At 39.3% G+C, this 17,842-nt stretch overlaps 1 protein-coding gene across 1 annotated transcript; it reads left to right on the top strand.

Annotated features, from left to right (window-relative positions):
* Window positions 1–14,843: 14,843 nt before the first annotated feature.
* LOC114140320 (free fatty acid receptor 2-like) lies at window positions 14,844–16,870 on the top strand. Its single transcript, XM_028010097.1, has 2 exons — window positions 14,844–15,014; window positions 15,418–16,870. Exon 2 carries the CDS (start codon window positions 15,425–15,427, stop codon window positions 16,334–16,336), a length of 912 nt encoding a protein of 303 aa, XP_027865898.1. The 5' UTR covers window positions 14,844–15,014; window positions 15,418–15,424; the 3' UTR covers window positions 16,337–16,870.
* Window positions 16,871–17,842: the final 972 nt, after the last annotated feature.

Below are 17,842 nucleotides of genomic sequence, written 5' to 3'. Positions count from 1 at the left end.
TTAGGGGTTACCCTGGCCTGGGTACTCTACTGCCACACTGGTTCCTGGCCCAGGGGACATCCTATGAGGATCTTCGTTGCGCTACAAGGATATGTGAAGCTTATCCTACGACCCATCATCCTCCAGAAATGGGGGTTAGCTTCATCCCTCTTCGCTTGTTACCTGATGGGCCGTACCCGCATCAACTGGCGCAGGGGCGTTGTGGTCTGCCTATGGCTCGTCACCGACACCACAGCCCTGATACTGGAGTTGGTCTTTGGGGGTCGTCAAGCCACTCGAACCGCCCCACTTAAGATCCTCACAGCTATTCTAGAAGGGCTCTTCGCAGTATCTATCCTCGTCTACTTAGCGCGCCAAGCCTTGTCCATCAAAGGTCGGGGCAGGCGCATATGGCTGCAAAAGTGGATAGTTCTGGCTCTCTGGGCAACGGTTTGGGGGATCTTGGTGGTCCTCTACTGGCTTCAGGAAACCTCAGACCTAGCAATCGTTGTATGGATGATGACCTATGCTGCAATATTCCATGATTCCGCTCATGTCTATGATAGGGGCGAACCAGCTCCAGATCATGACATTCCGGTTCCTGTGATTAATTCTCCCTGGCTGGCAGCCCAAGCAGGCACACGAGCTTAAACCAGCTACACTCTCCGCTTTCGCTTTTGCATATTTGTTGTGTTATTGTTAATCCGAAACCCCTAATCGTGAAGTTACCTAGGTTGCTGTTTCTTCTCAGGCACCAACCCGCTGTGTGGGATGTGGGATCGCCGCAGAGTCCTATGGATTCATATGGGTTGCATCGTCCTCCCGCTGGTGTCACCGTTGCGTGAGCAGCCGTATCACCGATGTAACGGCAATTCTCTGCGCCACAGGGCAAGGAGATTTGCCTTACATAGCGGCCTCCACATCTCGATCCCTGGAACGGGTGCACAAAATAGTGTGGACCTCTGCCTTTGGCCAAGAAGACGACGACCTTATAACATCTCCAATGCACACGGGACTCCTGCTGCCCGTGATCCAGAAATTATGGGAGCACCAGCTTACTCGACAATGCCTGCCAACTCTACACCTTCTCGATGGACGAGTTGTGGCAGTGGGCGAGTACCTTCCACCAGCGTGTCCCGTGTCGCCGGATATGTTTATCGATGTCGGATGCCAAACCAGCAGTGCGACTCACAGAAAAGGTACCCAAACTGAGATTCTCAGTTCATCTCACCAAGCGTGCCAGACAGAAGACACCCTCTTCGTGTCATCTCCTTCACCGGATCCGCCTTCAACCGATATGGATTTTCAGGATCTGCTGACTGAGTTGGAGGGATTCTGTGACAACCCACCGACACTGCAAGACTCTGAGATGGATCTGTCTTCGCTTCTGCAATTTTCCCTGGAGGACATTAGCCCTCCCGGATCAGCAGGATCTCCACTTCCTCCACAGTTGGACGCCGAGTGCTGGATTTCTCCGCCGTCCAATCTGACGGAGTATGAGGTTGTGGATACCTGGACACCATCATCATCTCCGGTTGCCTGCTACGAACAGGACATCTTGACTGCTGATTGCGGTGATGGACTTGACCTCTTTTGACCTCGGACTTTGTGTTTTCTGCGATGCACCGTCCGATCTCAAGGAGGGGGTGTCAAGAAAACTGGTATGAGGTTTGAGATCTATCCAGGTACACACAGAAAAAGGTGCATGAAAGCCTGAAGGAAATAAAGCAATCTTGTGTTTTGATTTATAATGATTGAGTGTTTTGATAAGGATTAAGTTGAACATGGATGAATACAATAGGTAAAATGACTGTATGTAAGTAATCACTGAATGATTCACTGAATGATTCTGAAGTGTACGAATCATGATCTGTAATAACATGACAACAATGAAATGATTAAGGTTTGATGATTTATAATAAGTGAAAGAGGTGATTAATGCTTAATGGAAATCAGCACATAGTTTTTAATATTTGACTGTGTTTAAAAGTTAATCAGAGGAAAGCACATAGGTTTTAATGTTAAAAAGAAAAAGGGAAAAAGCAGAAGGGGAACTTGTGAGTTCCTGCTGTCGCAAGCAGTTCTGAACAGATGGCCAGACGCACAGGATGGGTGGGGCAGTATGGTTGGCTAAGAACAACACGCTGAGGAAAGGACGGTACTTTCCATCCCAGCCAGCAGACAGGAGGAGCCGAAACCACGTAAACTAACACTCCCCATACACATATATGGCAGAGAACTGTATATAAGCAGACGGAAAAGGAGAAGTTCTTGTTCTTTGTCTGCGGCACCAAAGTAGAGCTAACAGAAGAAGCAGATCGAGCAGACCACACCCTGGAGCCACGGGGAAAGCTGAAGCTTCGTGCCACCAAAGGGAGACAAGTTCCAATCGTCCAACCCGGGTTCCTGATTCGATCGTCGGTCTCACCTCAACCCAAACATTGCAACAGACTTGGATAAAGGACAAAGGTCCCGGAGGGATAAAAGAGTTGGGTTTTCAAAAGCAATTGAACCCTCTCTACTTTGCTTCCATTCTAAAGAGGATTTTTTCACACAAAGGATAAAGATTCAGACCAAGGTTTTCGGACGATCCTGTTGCCAAAGATCCACCACCAACTGGGTATGAGTTGAACTCGCTTCCTAAAAAGCTATCTCAGAATCTGTGACATAGGTTAGGGAAAGAGACAGGAAGGTATGATTATACATGTTGATCTTATTACACTGCTCTTGACTTGTATACAATTGATTATTGATTTGTATGTCACATATCCCTGCTTAAGCTTGCTTAATAAATTCTTACTCTAAAATTCTAATGAGGTTGGTGGACATTGGAATTAATTGAGTCATTTAATCATTTTTTAGTTCTTTTAATAAAGGTAAAACTAAGGTACATGGTTCTAGTAAAGAGGAGGCTTCATAATTTCCTTTGGCGAGAGTAAAATAATGACCCAGGGACTTACATCCAAGTCACTAAATTTAATCTAGCCGGTTCCAAGAGCAAGTTATATTTTAGAAAGTGAGCTACCGTTAACAGGAGTGGTTATTGGAATTACGCAGCTGTGAGGGCTACTCAGCTGACTGTTTCTTAACTGAAAAGGGTCGTAACTTCTGGATTGGAGGTAGTTAGAGCTAGACGAATCGCTTTCGACACCAGTTTAAATAGATTATCTCTTATAGATCTCTTTTAAGGTAATACCCAGGTCTTAGAGATTTTCCGGACCTGTTAGACAGAGAACTGGTCAGTAGTCAGCCCCGGAGGGTTGTGATGAAGTGGGCGGGGCTAGCTATTGCAGGATAACGGACACCGAGCATACACATCTAGACTTACACTAGATGTGTATGCTCGGGGTACGATCATACGTAGGTATGATCCTAAAATGCACTCATAGTTCATGTAGGATCATAAAACTCTCTGTTAAAATGTTTCCTAAGTACACAACAGAAAAAATATAATGGTGCATCATACAGAAAGCAGCGAAAGTTAACATGGAGTATGCTTTATGTGAGTTTGGTATGAGGTCTGTCATGACGGAGATGTTCCTGTTGTTTGGTCACTTGGACATTGAAAAGCATGTGAAGCCCTGTGTGATTTTTTGGAGCTAATATTGTCACAATAATTTGCAACTTAACATCAAAAGACCTGAGCTGGGATGTTTATGAATGAGGTTTGCATGTCCATTGCTTGCAGAGTCTTTTTCTCTGTTCTCACCTTCTCTGGTGGTTAAGTAAATAACTGATGGTTAAGTTGAGATCACAGAGAGAAAATAAATATAGGGCTGTTCCCAACTGTTTTCATGTACATGTTCTTTTGTACTTGTCAGTTTTTAAATGAGTTCCTCCTTTGTTAAGACATTTTCTGATGCTTCTAAAAAATATGGTAAGTTCACTTTAAAGCAAGATGACTTCTTTACTGAGCATTTGAATCCTGGGGTTATTAGTGCACAGATATTTAAACAAGTGTTACAATTTAAGAAGGAAAAGGGAAAGGAGTTGTGAGAGATTTCTTCTGAGGTGAGGCGTGTCCACATATAATGTTAAACTTTGCGCTTGTTTTTGGAGATTATGAATTACAAACTTGTTTAAAAAGGTTACCTTTGTAAATGTAAATAAAAATGCAGTCAAATGTTTAAGGAAATGTTTGGAGTTCTTGTGTTTGTTTATTTATGCTAACCACATTTTTCTAACATACTGAATAAAAGAGAAGAGATTGTACTTTTCACTAGTTCTTTTAGTTTTCTTTTGTATTTTATGTTAGATGACATTTTGATTAGGTTATGTCATATGATCCATGTCTCCATGTCTCCATGTCTCATATTCCAGCTCTGACATAGACTCCCTCACTGGGGGACACTCATGAAACATTTCAGGTGAATCAAGTCAAAATTAAATTTAAGACCTTTGTTCTGAACTTCACTGCTTCTCACTGCCATAATGGGTAAATTATTTCCTGTACTGCTGCCTTCAAGAAACAAAATAAAAGTCCAGATGGCTCTTTTACCACAAGTTTAATGTCAGATATTTTATGTAAGTTTATTTGTTCTCTTATAACACTTCAAAATTCCTATTATATGAGTTGAATTGTTCATTTTGGATGAAATTTACTTGGGTTTTAACAGAGATCATTATTTTCCAGCACAATTTTCTTGAACTCAGTATATATCTGAAGACCTATTTCGTCTTTTACATTCACTAAGTTTTAACCTTGTTTAGGTGGGATTTGTGCTGAAATTAGAGTTGGACACTATTTAGTTATAAACACTCATCAGGCAATTGGTTGCACTCAGTTTTTATTTGTGAAAAATGTTTTCAATCATAGTTTTCCTTCTACTTTATAATTATATACCACTTTGTGTTGATATTCCACATTAAATTCTAATTAAGTATGTTTATGTTTATGGTTGCAATGTGACAAAATATCAAAAATTCAAGAGTTATGAATACTTTTGCAAGCCACTGTAGCTGCCACTCACAAGCTTTGAAATAAACATGGAATGTAAATGTTGTTTTGGTGCAATCCATAATAAAATTACAGTATCATTCATATCAGATCTTAAATCAGTTTGTCTTAATTTTCTACTGTTCAGTAAAACTGTACAAATACGTAGAGGTTTGTTATGAAAATCATGAAGAAAAATATGTTTTCCAGAGGCATCCAGTCCTGAGAATGATTTCTAAAATATATTTACATGCTACATGTTGTCTCTGTTTATTATTATTATTATTATTATTATTATTATTATTATTATTATTTCCTATTTTTTTATTTTGCTAACTTTATTGAGCAAATTATCAAATATATATATATATATATAAAAATAAAATTAAAAAAATTCCCTTCTCACCCACCGCGGGTGGTTCTTATCCTCTGAGCTCGGGTCCTCTACCAGAGGCCTGGGAGCTTGAGGGTTCTGCGCAGTATCTTGGCTGTGCCAAGGACTGCACATTTTTGGACTGAGATGTCTGATGTTGTTCCTGGGATCTGTTGTAGCCATTGGTTCAGTTTGGGGGTGACTGCCCCGAGGGCCCCGATGACCACAGGCACCACTGTGGTCTTCACCTTCCAGGCCCTCTCCAGTTCCTCCCTGAGGCCCTGGTATTTCTCCAGTTTCTCGTGCTCCTTTTTCCTGATGTTGCAGTCGCTTGGTATTGCTACATCTACCACAACGGCTTTCCTCTGTTGTTTATCCACTACGACAATGTCTGGTTGGTTCGCCATTACCATTTTGTCTGTCTGGATCTGGAAATCCCACAGGATCTTAGCTCTGGCGTTCTCCGCCACCTTTGGGGGTGTTTCCCACTTTGATCTCAGGGTTTCCAGTCCATATTCTGCACAGATGTTTCTGTACACTATGCCTGCAACTTGGTTATGTCGTTCCATGTACGCTTTCCCTGCCAGTATCTTGCACCCTGCTGTTATGTGCTGGACTGTCTCAGGGGCCTCCTTGCACAACCTACACCTTGGGTCTTGTCTGGTGTGGTATATCTGGGCCTCTATTGCTCTGGTGTTTAAGGCCTGTTCCTGGGCGGCCAGGATGAGGGCCTCTGTGCTGTCCTTGAGTCCAGCTTTTTCCAGCCATTGGTAGGATTTACTGATATCAGCCACTTGGGTTATTTGCTGGTGGTACATCCCATGTAGGGGCTTGTCCTCCCATGATGGTATCTCTGGCACCTCAACCTCCGCTCCCTGTTGTCTGAGACATTCACTGAGCACATTGTCTGTTGAGGCTTTGTCCCTGATGTATTTATGGATCTTAGTTGTTTCGTCCTGGACTGTGGTTCTCACACTCACTAGTCCTCTGCCTCCTTCCTTGCGGCTCGTGTACAGTCTCAGGGTGCTGGATTTGGGATGGAACCCTCCATGCATTGTTAGTAGTTTTCTAGTCTTAATATCTGTGGCTTTTATCGCCTCCTTTGGCCAGCTAATTATTCCAGCAGGGTATCTGATTACTGGCAGGGCATAGCTGTTTATCGCACGGATTTTGTTCTTGCCATTGAGCTGGCTTCTCAGGACTTGCCTTATTCGTTGGAGGTATTTAGCTGTGGCTCCTTTCCTTGTGACCTCATCGAGGTTGCCATTTGCTTGTGGTATACCTAGGTACTTGCAACTGTCCTCTATGTCTGCTATTGTTCCTTCTGGGAGTGAGACCCCTTCGGTGCGGATAACCTTCCCCCTCTTGGTGATCAGCCGACCACACTTCTCTAGTCCGAATGACATCCCAATGTCTGTGCTGTAGATCCTGGTGGTGTGGATCAGTGAGTCGATGTCTCACTCACTCTTGGCATACAGCTTGATGTCATCCATGTAGAGAAGGTGACTGATGTTGGCCCCATTTTTGAGTCGGTATCCGTAGCCAGTCTTGTTGATAATTTGGCTGAGGGGGTTCAGGCCTATGCAGAACAGTAGCGGGGACAGAGCATCTCCTTGGTATATGCCACATTTGGTGGACACTTGTGCAAGTGGTTTGCAGTTGGCTTCAAGGGTGGTTTTCCACAGCCTCATCAAGTTTGCAATGAAGGCTCTCAGAGTCCTGTTGATGTTATACATCTCTAAGCATTCAATGATCCAAGTATGCGACATTGAGTCATAGGCTTTCTTGTAATCAATCCAAGCCATGCACAGGTTGGTGTGTCGGGTTTTGCAGTCTCGGGCAATTGTGCGGTCTACGAGGAGTTGGTGTTTGGCTCCTCTGCTATTTACACCGATACCTTTCTGTGCCGTGCTCATGTGTTTATCCAGGTGTTTGCTTATCTTGGCCGCTATGATGCCTGACATGAGCTTCCATGTTGTGGAGAGGCAGGTTATTGGTCGGTAGTTGGGTGGGACTGGACCCTTTGATGGATCCTTCTGGATTAGGATTGTCCGCCCTTCAGTTAACCATTCAGGGTGAGTCCCACTTTGTAGCAGCTGGTTCATTTGGCCTGCCAGTCGCTCATGGAGGGCAGTGAGTTTCTTTAGCCAGTAGGCATGGATCATGTCAGGCCCTGGTGCTGTCCAGTTTTTCATACCTGAGACTCTTTCTTGTTCATCTGTCACAGTGATGGTTACCAAGGCTTGCTCAGGGAGGTTACTATGGTCCTCTCGTAGAGAGATCAACCACTGTGCATTGTTGTTGTGGGACGCCTCCCTTTCCCATATGCCTTTCCAGTATTGTTCAGTCTCCAGCCTTGGTGGGTCTACTCTGTTGTTATTACCCTGCCATTGAGAGTACACCTTAGCTGGTTGAGTGGAGAAGAGCCGGTTAATCCTTCTGGATTCATTCTCCCTTGTGTATCTCTTTAGGCGGCTGGCCAAGGCTTGGAGCCTCTGTTTGGCAGTTTCGAGTGCTTCAGGTATATATATATATATATATATTTGATACTCATATAGAGCTGTTACCCATAATACATTGGTTCTAGAGTGGGCAACCTGTTAATCAATCTAGCCAGGTTGTGGTTACAAATGAGCCTCTTAATTACTCAAATCTGAGGAGCACCATCAATCTGAATGAGCCCCATGACAGAGATCTGTCCACCTTGCTTTGCTTCATCTCCAACTCTTTTGGATCAACCAGTAAACCGTTTGATGTCAGCCGCATTGAGTGCTCAAGAGACAGTCAAATCTCAAAGCCTGTCTTCATTGCCACAGTGGTTTATCTGCCTAGCAACAGATCAAAATGAATTCTGATAGGATGAAAACTTGCTGCTTACAAAGAACGCAGCAAATTCCAACAAAAGAAATGCAGTTTGTTTATTTGTTTAGAAAAAAAATAGTAAACATAATACAGGCATAAATGTAAGATTTAATTTTTAATTATTACAAAATGCCCATTCAAAAAATATTTTAAAAAATGTATCAGGCCCTCAGAAAAAGCAGTTGCTCTTAATATTAATATTGCTGGAAGAAAATGTTGTTCTCCTGCTTCACAAACTCAAAAGGTCACAAAAGTACATATGAAAGAGAAACATTCATCTGTCTTTTTTATGAACTTTATTGTAAAGGGTAAAAAAACTCTTTGAAATAACATGTATGCCTTACAGCTTGCAAAATATGGCATGATTCAAACACGCATCGTCCGGAAACTTTGCATTTTAGTAATGGGTCAAGATAGGTTTTTGAAGTACTTTGTGTTGGGTAAATTGTATTTTTAGTATTATCAAATATTCGTTGAATCATGTAGCCTTGTAGTTACATTTAGATAATGTTTACTTATATGCTTTTTCTTTTCTTTTTACTCTTAGTATAAGTAATGTTTCTGTGTGTTGAATAATTATGATTCCTTCCTGAGGCCTCCCTGGGAAAGAGAGCAGTGAGGCCTCCCTGGGAGATAGAGGTGACAATAACTCCCAGCAGAGTTTATTGCCCTGCAAGACTTCCTGAGCGATAGTAGTGAAAACTACTATCAGCAGAGTTTATTGCCCTGCAATAAACTCTGCTCTCCTTTGTTCTTTAGATGGCCATAAGGCCATCACTTTGAAGATATACAACGTGCCCTGCTCGACGCCGTGCCTGGAACAGAAGAATCTAGTGTATAGATAACCTGTGTCTAGATAGTGATTGTCATTAGCGCTGCAACTATGTGATGAATTGTTTCCCCCGCCCTTTGAGAGTTGCAGCGCCCAATGTGAGAGGGATTTCTAGAAGTAATAAAAAGGAGCAGACAAATGTGTTTCAGAGCGGTTGGAGATTTGGAGCGGACAAATGTGTTTCAGAGCGGTTGGAGATTTGTAACTGAATACATGTCCCTGTCCGTTCTCCTCGCGAGTACAAAGAATCTAACTCTCTTGTCTTTCCTGTGTTTGTTTAATTTGTCTTTAATAGGTATTTAGACCTGACACTTTGTCTAATGTTTTGCAAACAGTAAACCAAGAAAGCTTCTTTTTCAGGTGGTCTTGTTCCTCTGGTTAACTTCTGTAGACGCAGTCATTGGTTTCTTGTTTAAGACTACAAGTGAGGGGACGTGCATGCGATTAGGCTGTGGTCAAAACTGGTGGACTTAAAAGCAGCAACACACAAGTGGTTCATCACATATTCTTGCAGCAGCTCATCTGACAAGGTAAGTGCTCTAGTACATTTATGTAGTGAATGAAATTATGGTATAAAGCCTGCAGTTTTATCCTACAAATCAGATTATCTGACATTAAAACTATCTCCTCTAAATCAATATTTAACATCTGCTGAAGACCTTTGTCATTAGAGAATTTCCAGTGGCATGAGAAAATGATGTCTAGGCAAAAATGATTGTGATGGAATAATAATAACCCTTCTGCTACAGTCAGTGTCAGTCAGTAGTCAACATGATCTGCTGAAATATTTCTACATTTATTGTGTTTTAGGATCTTGGGGATTTTAAAAGTGACCACTATCTTCATGGGACCTGTTTGTCTGCTTAGACTGCTCTGCATCATCAGTGGTGGTACCGTAACCTGTATCTTGTACTGAAGAACCATTTTATGTTTGACACAGATTTTTTTGCAAGTATTGGATTCATTTGCATTATTCTGACAGAACCAAATTGCAGTTATTGAGGTCGTTAAATCTGCTCCTATATAAACAAATGACTGAAATTTATGTATTTATCTTCATATTTTCCATTGATATACACCAATTCCCCAATTTAAATAAAAAAAAATTCCGTTATTTTAAGTACTATTTTTAATATTGTATTGTTAAATGTCATAATTTTATAAAATGATCATTGAAAATTAGAATAACAAACCCAAAATAATAATTGGGTTTTTATGTCATTTTCTTACTGCAAATGTTTCACATGCTGCTAAAAAAAAAATTCTGGTTACCTTTTATATTAGGCTTACAGCTTTGCTAAAAAAAAAAAAAGATCTACTTCACAAACAACATATACTGTACATCAGAACACAAAAATCTAAATTGGATCCGTCTTCCATGCCAGTTCTCCACGAGGTCAGATGTTGGACCATCCATGTGCCGACAGCAGTTACTGCAGTCGAAGGAAGCTGTGCTGTGGTGCCGTGCCATACGCAGCAGCATGTACGTGTCATTTGGTACAAGTACCACAACATGAATTATCCTGTGGTATACGATCAACGATTTAATCAAGTGGAACCCCAGTTCAGAGGAAGGACCTACGTGGTGGGTAAAGCTGCAGAGGGAAACTGCACCTTGAAGATCCAAGATGTGACGATGGCTGACAACAACCTAAGAGTTTATGTGTGGATCAACCCCGACTCTAAAGAAACCCAGAAATTTTATGATCAAACAGTTATTATTTCTGTTGGTATGTATACTGTATATTCAGTAATTCGAATTCTATTTTTTGAATCTGAGGGGACATTCCATGCTAAGAACTGTCTGAGTTTAAGAGTTGCAAAAAAATGGAAGATGTTACCCCATGCAGCATGTAATTCCAGAAATACTGATTTTAATACACATTTTACGTTTTCTTGTCTGCTCTGATATACACATGCATAAATATACAAGATACCTCATTACTGTCTGTACCAGAGTATCACATCTTAATGTGAATATGCCATCATTTTTTGTCTTATAACCTTTTACAAAGTTATCCGATTTGTAGCTCACAGCTCTGTCATACCAAAATTAAGAAAAAAGCCTTTGAACATAAGATAGTTTCTGTTAAAGATAGAAGTGCTTAGACACACTCACTTGTCGACAACCACTGACAAGTGGGGCCATCCTTTGTGGTCTGGCTGTTGATCTGTTTAACCCTTCTGCTACAGTCAGTGCATGAATAAGGGTTAAGGGGAGGCTTGTGCTTCATCTTTCAGCTTTATGCTGTTCTTTCCCTTGAATTTAAGGGCTTGTTTTGACACAGTTGTGTGGCAATAAGTATTTTGAATAGATAGTATTGTGCTTGGTGCTTAAGGCGACCACAAATAGGAAGGTTCACCACCTTTCCATGTTTTCTCCCTTTGTGGATAATGCTTTTGAAAGCTTCTCTGTGTGGTTCGCTGAAGATCTGAAACCTAAGAAATGGCTTTATTATCCTAGAACTTTGTTTATAATTTGTTGTTGAATTTCTGTAGATCAGGGCATAATGTGCTGCTTTTTTTTACCTACCTCATGTTGTGAAACAAGTTCTATTTACAAAGTAACTTGAATTGACAGACTAGTCAATACTCTGGTATTTTGTTGACTTGTAAAACTGAACCAAAAAATTTGAAAAATCACACTCAACAGTTTATTAAAAAAGAGGGCAATCCTATTTTCACATCAAGGATTGATTCCCATTAAAAACTGCTCAGGAAAGTTTTTTGTTCTTACTCTGATTATATTTAATATTAAATCATTTTAATTGTTTGAAATTTTAAAATTGTTTTTCTCTGTAGCAGTGCATGATCAATCTGTAGTTTATTCTAACCATACCTAAAAGAATAAAATACTTGCCACCCTTCAACCAAGTTTACCTCAACATTTATCTTAAAAAATATATCATGTCTTTTACAATTTGATTTACTCTCTCACTTTGATTTTTAGAGAAAAGAGACCCCATGATATCGGTACAGAGTGTAATCCTGGAAGGAAGTATTTTCGAGGTCGACTGCAGCATAGAGCACTCCTGCCCATACTCTCCTCCTTTAATTCACTGGTACAGAAGCCAGTTTCTACAGAACTTCACTTCAGTGACATTCAGTTCAAAAAGAGGGAACCTATGGCTCTACAGAGAAACACTGCGGGGAATAGCTACTCAAGACATGCATAAAACCCAAATTAGATGTTCTGCTCAGTTCAGGACTTTGACCACAACAAGTCCTCAAATATCCCTCAATGTTTTTGGTAAGTGAAAGTTATATTGTAAGTTCAAATGAACAACAACACAAACATTTATTTACCTATGAATTTTATCATTAAAGATTTGTGTTTAATTTTTTGTATCTACAGATAAACCTGCCAATGTAAAGATAAAACTGGAAAAACCCATGATAATAGAAGGAGGCAGTATTACTGCAAATTGCACTGTTAATAGTAACCCTAAACCCCACACATACTCATGGATTATAAGGCAGATGGGTATTAACAGCAAAATAAATTCAACTACGAGAATAATGTCCTTTCACAACATTACTAGAAATACTTCTCTGTCCTGCATGGCTTACAATGACATTGGAGTGGGACAATCAGACTGGATGGCTCTACTTGTTCAGTGTATGGAAATTATTTTATTTTTTTAAATGTAATTATTAGTGGATAAAAGCATCAAAAAATTTTACAGCGAAATCTGACAATGTAGTATTGACCAGATATAGTCATTCTTAACAGGTTTTTGATTTAATATACAACAATGGCCTCATGATGTATTTCCTAAATGTCAGAATAATCAATGATAGATAATGCTCAACCTTTTTTTACTTTGTTAAAATTTAGACGTGTATAGATATACATTTCCTTAGTATTTAGTAGAATCACTTTTTATGCTGTATCCCTTTTTCCATATGATTGTTGGAATTTTGACCCATTTTTCCTGACAGAATTTGTATAACTTTCATAGCTACAGGCTGTGTTCATATGAAACATTTTCAGCCCTGTCCACAAATCAATGCTTCGTAGTGATTTCTCTGAAGCATTGGCTTTGTTGCTACCATTTTAAAACATATAAGTCAAGAGATTTCAGTTTGTAATAAAAGTCAATAATTTATTCCATCTTTCTAGATCCTCCAACCATACTTTCCGAGTCGTCATGCAGCCTGATGGAAGATCTTCTGAGGTGCTTTTGCCACGTGGAGGCTTTCCCTTTTGCTTCCATATCCTGGGATATTGCTGAAAATGACTCTCTTATTTCATCAGTCACCACCAACTATACAATCAGGGCAAATGTAGTGTCAGGGGAAATTAATTTGCCAATATTAAACCAGGACAGTGTAAAGTGCGAAGCCTGGAATGAATTTGGCAGTGACACCAAGCTGCTGATTTTAAACATTACGTCAGAAACATGTAAGTTAAATTCTTGGTGATGACTGTTTTTGTCTATGTCCTATCTGAACTTATGTCTTCTTTTCTGCAGCTTCATCGCTTATATGGTTATGGTTGATGATTATGGGATGTATTTTGATTCTGGGATTCACATTTTGTATTAAGCGAAAATTGAACATGAGCAGGTTGGTTGTCTTTACTCCTTGTCTTTTAAAACGTTTACATTACAACCAATTGACAGGTCTTAGATTGTAATCTTTTTTGATTTTTATTTTTGCTATGAGAAATTTAATTTAATTTGCAACATCAAAATTATACCTTTGCTTTTTTCTGAAGGCCCCAACAGTCTCCAGCAATTGTCCAACCGGAAGAACGGTACTACATACCACTAAGGTAGAGAGAATTGCTTTTATGCTTTACAAAATTAAAACAATGAACCACAATATAATCTAAGACAATAACTGAAACACATGAAAGAAAAACATATGATATCAGTCCAACCATCACTTTTGGTTCTGTGTTAACTTTCCTCTTTTGCTTTTTATTAGATTAAAAGACTCAGACACAAACCAACAGACACCTGAAAGTAACCTTGAGGAAAACACTTGGTCTTGTGTTTATGACAATGACTTTTTGGAAGACATGACGACTTCAATGGGACTTCAGCAGCAACAGAAAAATGCATTTTGTGACAAAGAACATGAGATAGAGCCAGTCTCAAAGCTCATTTATGGAAAGGTAAATCATTGATTTACAACATACTGGTTCTCATGCAGATTAAAAGATAATCCCTGGAAAGTGATCATATTCTCCATTTAGCTCCTTTTGTTTAAATAAAGTTAAACCAATATGCTTTTCTCACTTCGAAAAATATTCAAAACTTAATTTTCACTGAATGTTTGAAAGTATTTATCTCAGGCATTCATTTCTACAGGGTGTATACAGCAACATAGATGATGACTGCATTGAGAAAACTCATTATGACACAGTAGGTTCCATTTCAGTTCCTCTTCTTCCAAAACATATTTAAAGCAGCCATAGTTGTTTGTATCTATGTTGTCTTAAGCACAGTTCTTTGGGCAAACAAATAACAATGTAAGTGTGTAGATATTTATATTTGCTGTCATTGTTCAAAATATCAAGTGATATATTTTAGCATACAGATTGCTATGATTATATTTGGCCAAAAGGAAATGCAAGCATGAGCCACTTCAAAAGGACTCTGCTATGGAAACCCCAATGAAGACTCTGCTACCACTTTGGGTATATAAATATTCTAAAACAGTCACCAAGGCTCTGAGGTTCTCACGAGCTGAATGTTGAGGCACAACATTCAGCCTCAGGAAAGCTATGTTTTCTGTTTAGTTCAAAGTTCACTCAAAAAGAAAGCAGGCCCTTATTAATATGGAAAATTTAAAGGAAATTACATTTTGCATATTAGTTAATATTAACTGGAAGGTGAATGGTCATTGCTCAGCTTAGGATGAATAAGGCTCTGTCATATTTCAGTGTGACTACAGGACATGTTTCCGGGTTGCATCATTTTATATCAAGTCATCTTTAAACTGAGACACATAGAACAAAGATATGCTTAACTGAAGTCAGCACCCAAAGACTTGTGATTTATTAGCATTTTACATGCCCTCAGGTAAGCAAGCTTTGTTTCTCTTATCAAAGAAAATTCTTACTAAAATATATTGTTAGCTGTAATTTGTTTTACAGCTAAGAGGAGGTATAACTTCTGTTTGTTTGTCTTAGATCTGAAACGCGAGTAGTGTCAGAAAAAGTGTCATGTAAGGCTTTTTCTGACTCAGTGGAAATCTTTAACAGAGGATTTCTGCTGTGTTGCCTATAAACACAGCAGTGCATTTTTTTAAATTTAAGCACAAGATAATTGTCATAATGTTCAAAACTGAAGAAAATGAAGCAATTCAGGGATTTAATTTGTTTTTGTTATATGAGTCAAAATAATTGTTATACATTCATGAAATTGGCCATCGCCAGTGACTCTAACAGGCATTTTAAATGTTTTGTATCTTCTTTTGTTTAAGGTCCATAATGGAGTCAGTGGTGAGAAGTGAGATTATTCTGACATTTTACATCATTTCCTTCCTGATTGGCCTTCCAGCCAATCTGGTGGCTCTCTATGCCTTCAGTGTCAAGATCCACTGCAAGCCGCTCCCAACAGACATCCTGCTTCTGAATCTGACTGTGTCCGACCTGCTCTTCTTGATCATCCTTCCTCTCAAGATGCACGAGGCAGCATCAGGGATGCAGTGGAATCTGCCCAACATTATGTGTTCTATCACCTCTTTTACCTTTTTTTCCACAATATACACCAGCTCCTTACTGCTGATGGCCGTCGCCGTGGTCCGCTACTTAGGGGTGGCCTTTCCTATTGCCTATCAGCGATTGCAAAAACCTTTGTATCCGATCATCATCAGTGCTGTTATGTGGCTGATCTCAATGGGACACTGCAGCATCACTTTCATCATCCAACACCACCCATCTCTCTCCAGCATAAACTCCTCTATCTGCTATGAGAATTTTACACCGAAGCAGCTGAAGATTCTCCTCCCCGTGCGTTTGGAGTTTTTCTTTGTGGTCTGCCTTGTACCTCTTATAATTTCCATTTTCTGCTACCTGCGCTTGATTTTGATTCTGTACAGCCGTCCCAGGATATCCTGGATGCAGAAAAAGAAGGCTATTGGCATGGCCTTGGGGACTCTTGCTATGTTCCTCATTTGTGTTCTGCCATACAATTTCTCTCATTTATTGGGTTTCTTCCAGGGTCAGAGCCCTGAATGGAGGTACTACACTTTGCTTCTCAGCACATTAAACACCTGCATCGATCCCATCATATTTTATTTCTCCTCCTCAATCTTCCACTGCACTAGCAAAAAATCTATTTTCAGAAAGCATCGTGTTAATGATGTAAAACTGGAAACAAGGGGCACATGTTCAACCTGAATCTGAATTTTAATCCTACTATTTGTTTTTAAAGTAGCACTCTATGGTTTCTTTATTCAGTTGTTTTCAACTCAGTTCTGTTGAAATGACCTACTGCTGTTTATTATTAGCTGTATCTTAACCCAAAACCTTGGTTAATCTTTTTAGAAGGCTTCGCAAATTTATAAGTCACGAGGAAGATGTCAGCTTTATTTTCGTAGATTAATTTATTATGGTTGGCATATTACTTCATCTCCTTTAGAGTAGGTGAGATACTCTGCACTAATGCTTTCAGTAGATACATGTATAGAATTAATGTGTAAGGAAAAGTATGAAAAGTAAAAAGAAACTCATTTGTCTTCATTTGCACATAGATCAAAAACAAGATAACATGTATGGAAAGAATATTCAAATTAAACAAATAAACTGTAATTAAAATATGTATTTTTATATGTGGTTGGGTTTGAAGCTAGATTACCATGTGATTAGTTTCAATATCCTAAGAGCTTTAAAAATGTATTGATTTAAAGAAATAAAGTTTTAAATACCAACTCATGACTGCAGCAAATGTGGGATTTCTTTCTGAATGAAAAAGGCACACCATTTTACACTGTCTCGTGAATTTTAGCAAACTGAATAAATTCCTCCAGTAATATGTAATATCATAAAAATAATTTTTTATGTGTTAAATAACCTTCAGAGAGGAAATGGTTGTTGCTGTCCAATCCTTGTACAAAGAGAAACATCACTAAAACACACTAAAACAGTTGTAAAACATATTTGGCCATTGTTATACAGAGAGCTGCTGTGGAGGCTGCTGAAGGTGATTACATAACCCTCACTGAAGTTCATGTAATCACAATGGACTGATGTTAAATTCTAGATTCAGCTGGAAAGAAAATAAGACTAGAAGGATAATATCATGATAATCCTATGTTCTAGTTATTTAACTTACATATTTCAGTGCAGTTATAGCCACAAGGCAGCTTTAATAAATGCTGCCTTTTAACCTAAAGCTAAAAAGCCTTAGGTTTTTTTGTTTTGTTTAACATTGTGTATTCCATGCCTCAAGTTGCAGTAACTCAAAACCTATAACAATAGAAGAGTTTAAAAACCTACAGGAAAAAAATAAACTGACTGGGTAGACTCCTTTAGGGAGTATTGAAAAAGGAAATCACAACCACATCTGTGTTTGTCAAAGCATGACCTTCCTAGTCAGAGATTGTGGTGCTGAAACAAAACCTGACATCACACATCAGGGGGATCAGAGGGAAATCAACACAGATTTTTACATGATCACTGACTTATAAACTTATATATAAACTTATATTATATAGACTTATAAACTGAGAAGAAGCAACTTGGAGGAAAGTGGATCGAAACAACTGAGGGAGGTTGGGTACAGAGAATGACTGAATGAACACGAGGGGGAAAACAGAGGACAGGAAAACATCAACTAAGCAATATTAGAGTAAGCACAAAAGTGAGCAGAGATATAAATCAGACAAACATACTAAAATAAAGCAC

Source organism: Xiphophorus couchianus, chromosome 3, assembly GCF_001444195.1.
Source record: "Xiphophorus couchianus chromosome 3, X_couchianus-1.0, whole genome shotgun sequence".
In the NCBI taxonomy this organism is placed as follows: domain Eukaryota; kingdom Metazoa; phylum Chordata; class Actinopteri; order Cyprinodontiformes; family Poeciliidae; genus Xiphophorus; species Xiphophorus couchianus.
The sequence above is the reverse complement of the archived record's forward strand: the minus strand, read 5'-3'. Positions and strand labels throughout refer to the sequence as shown.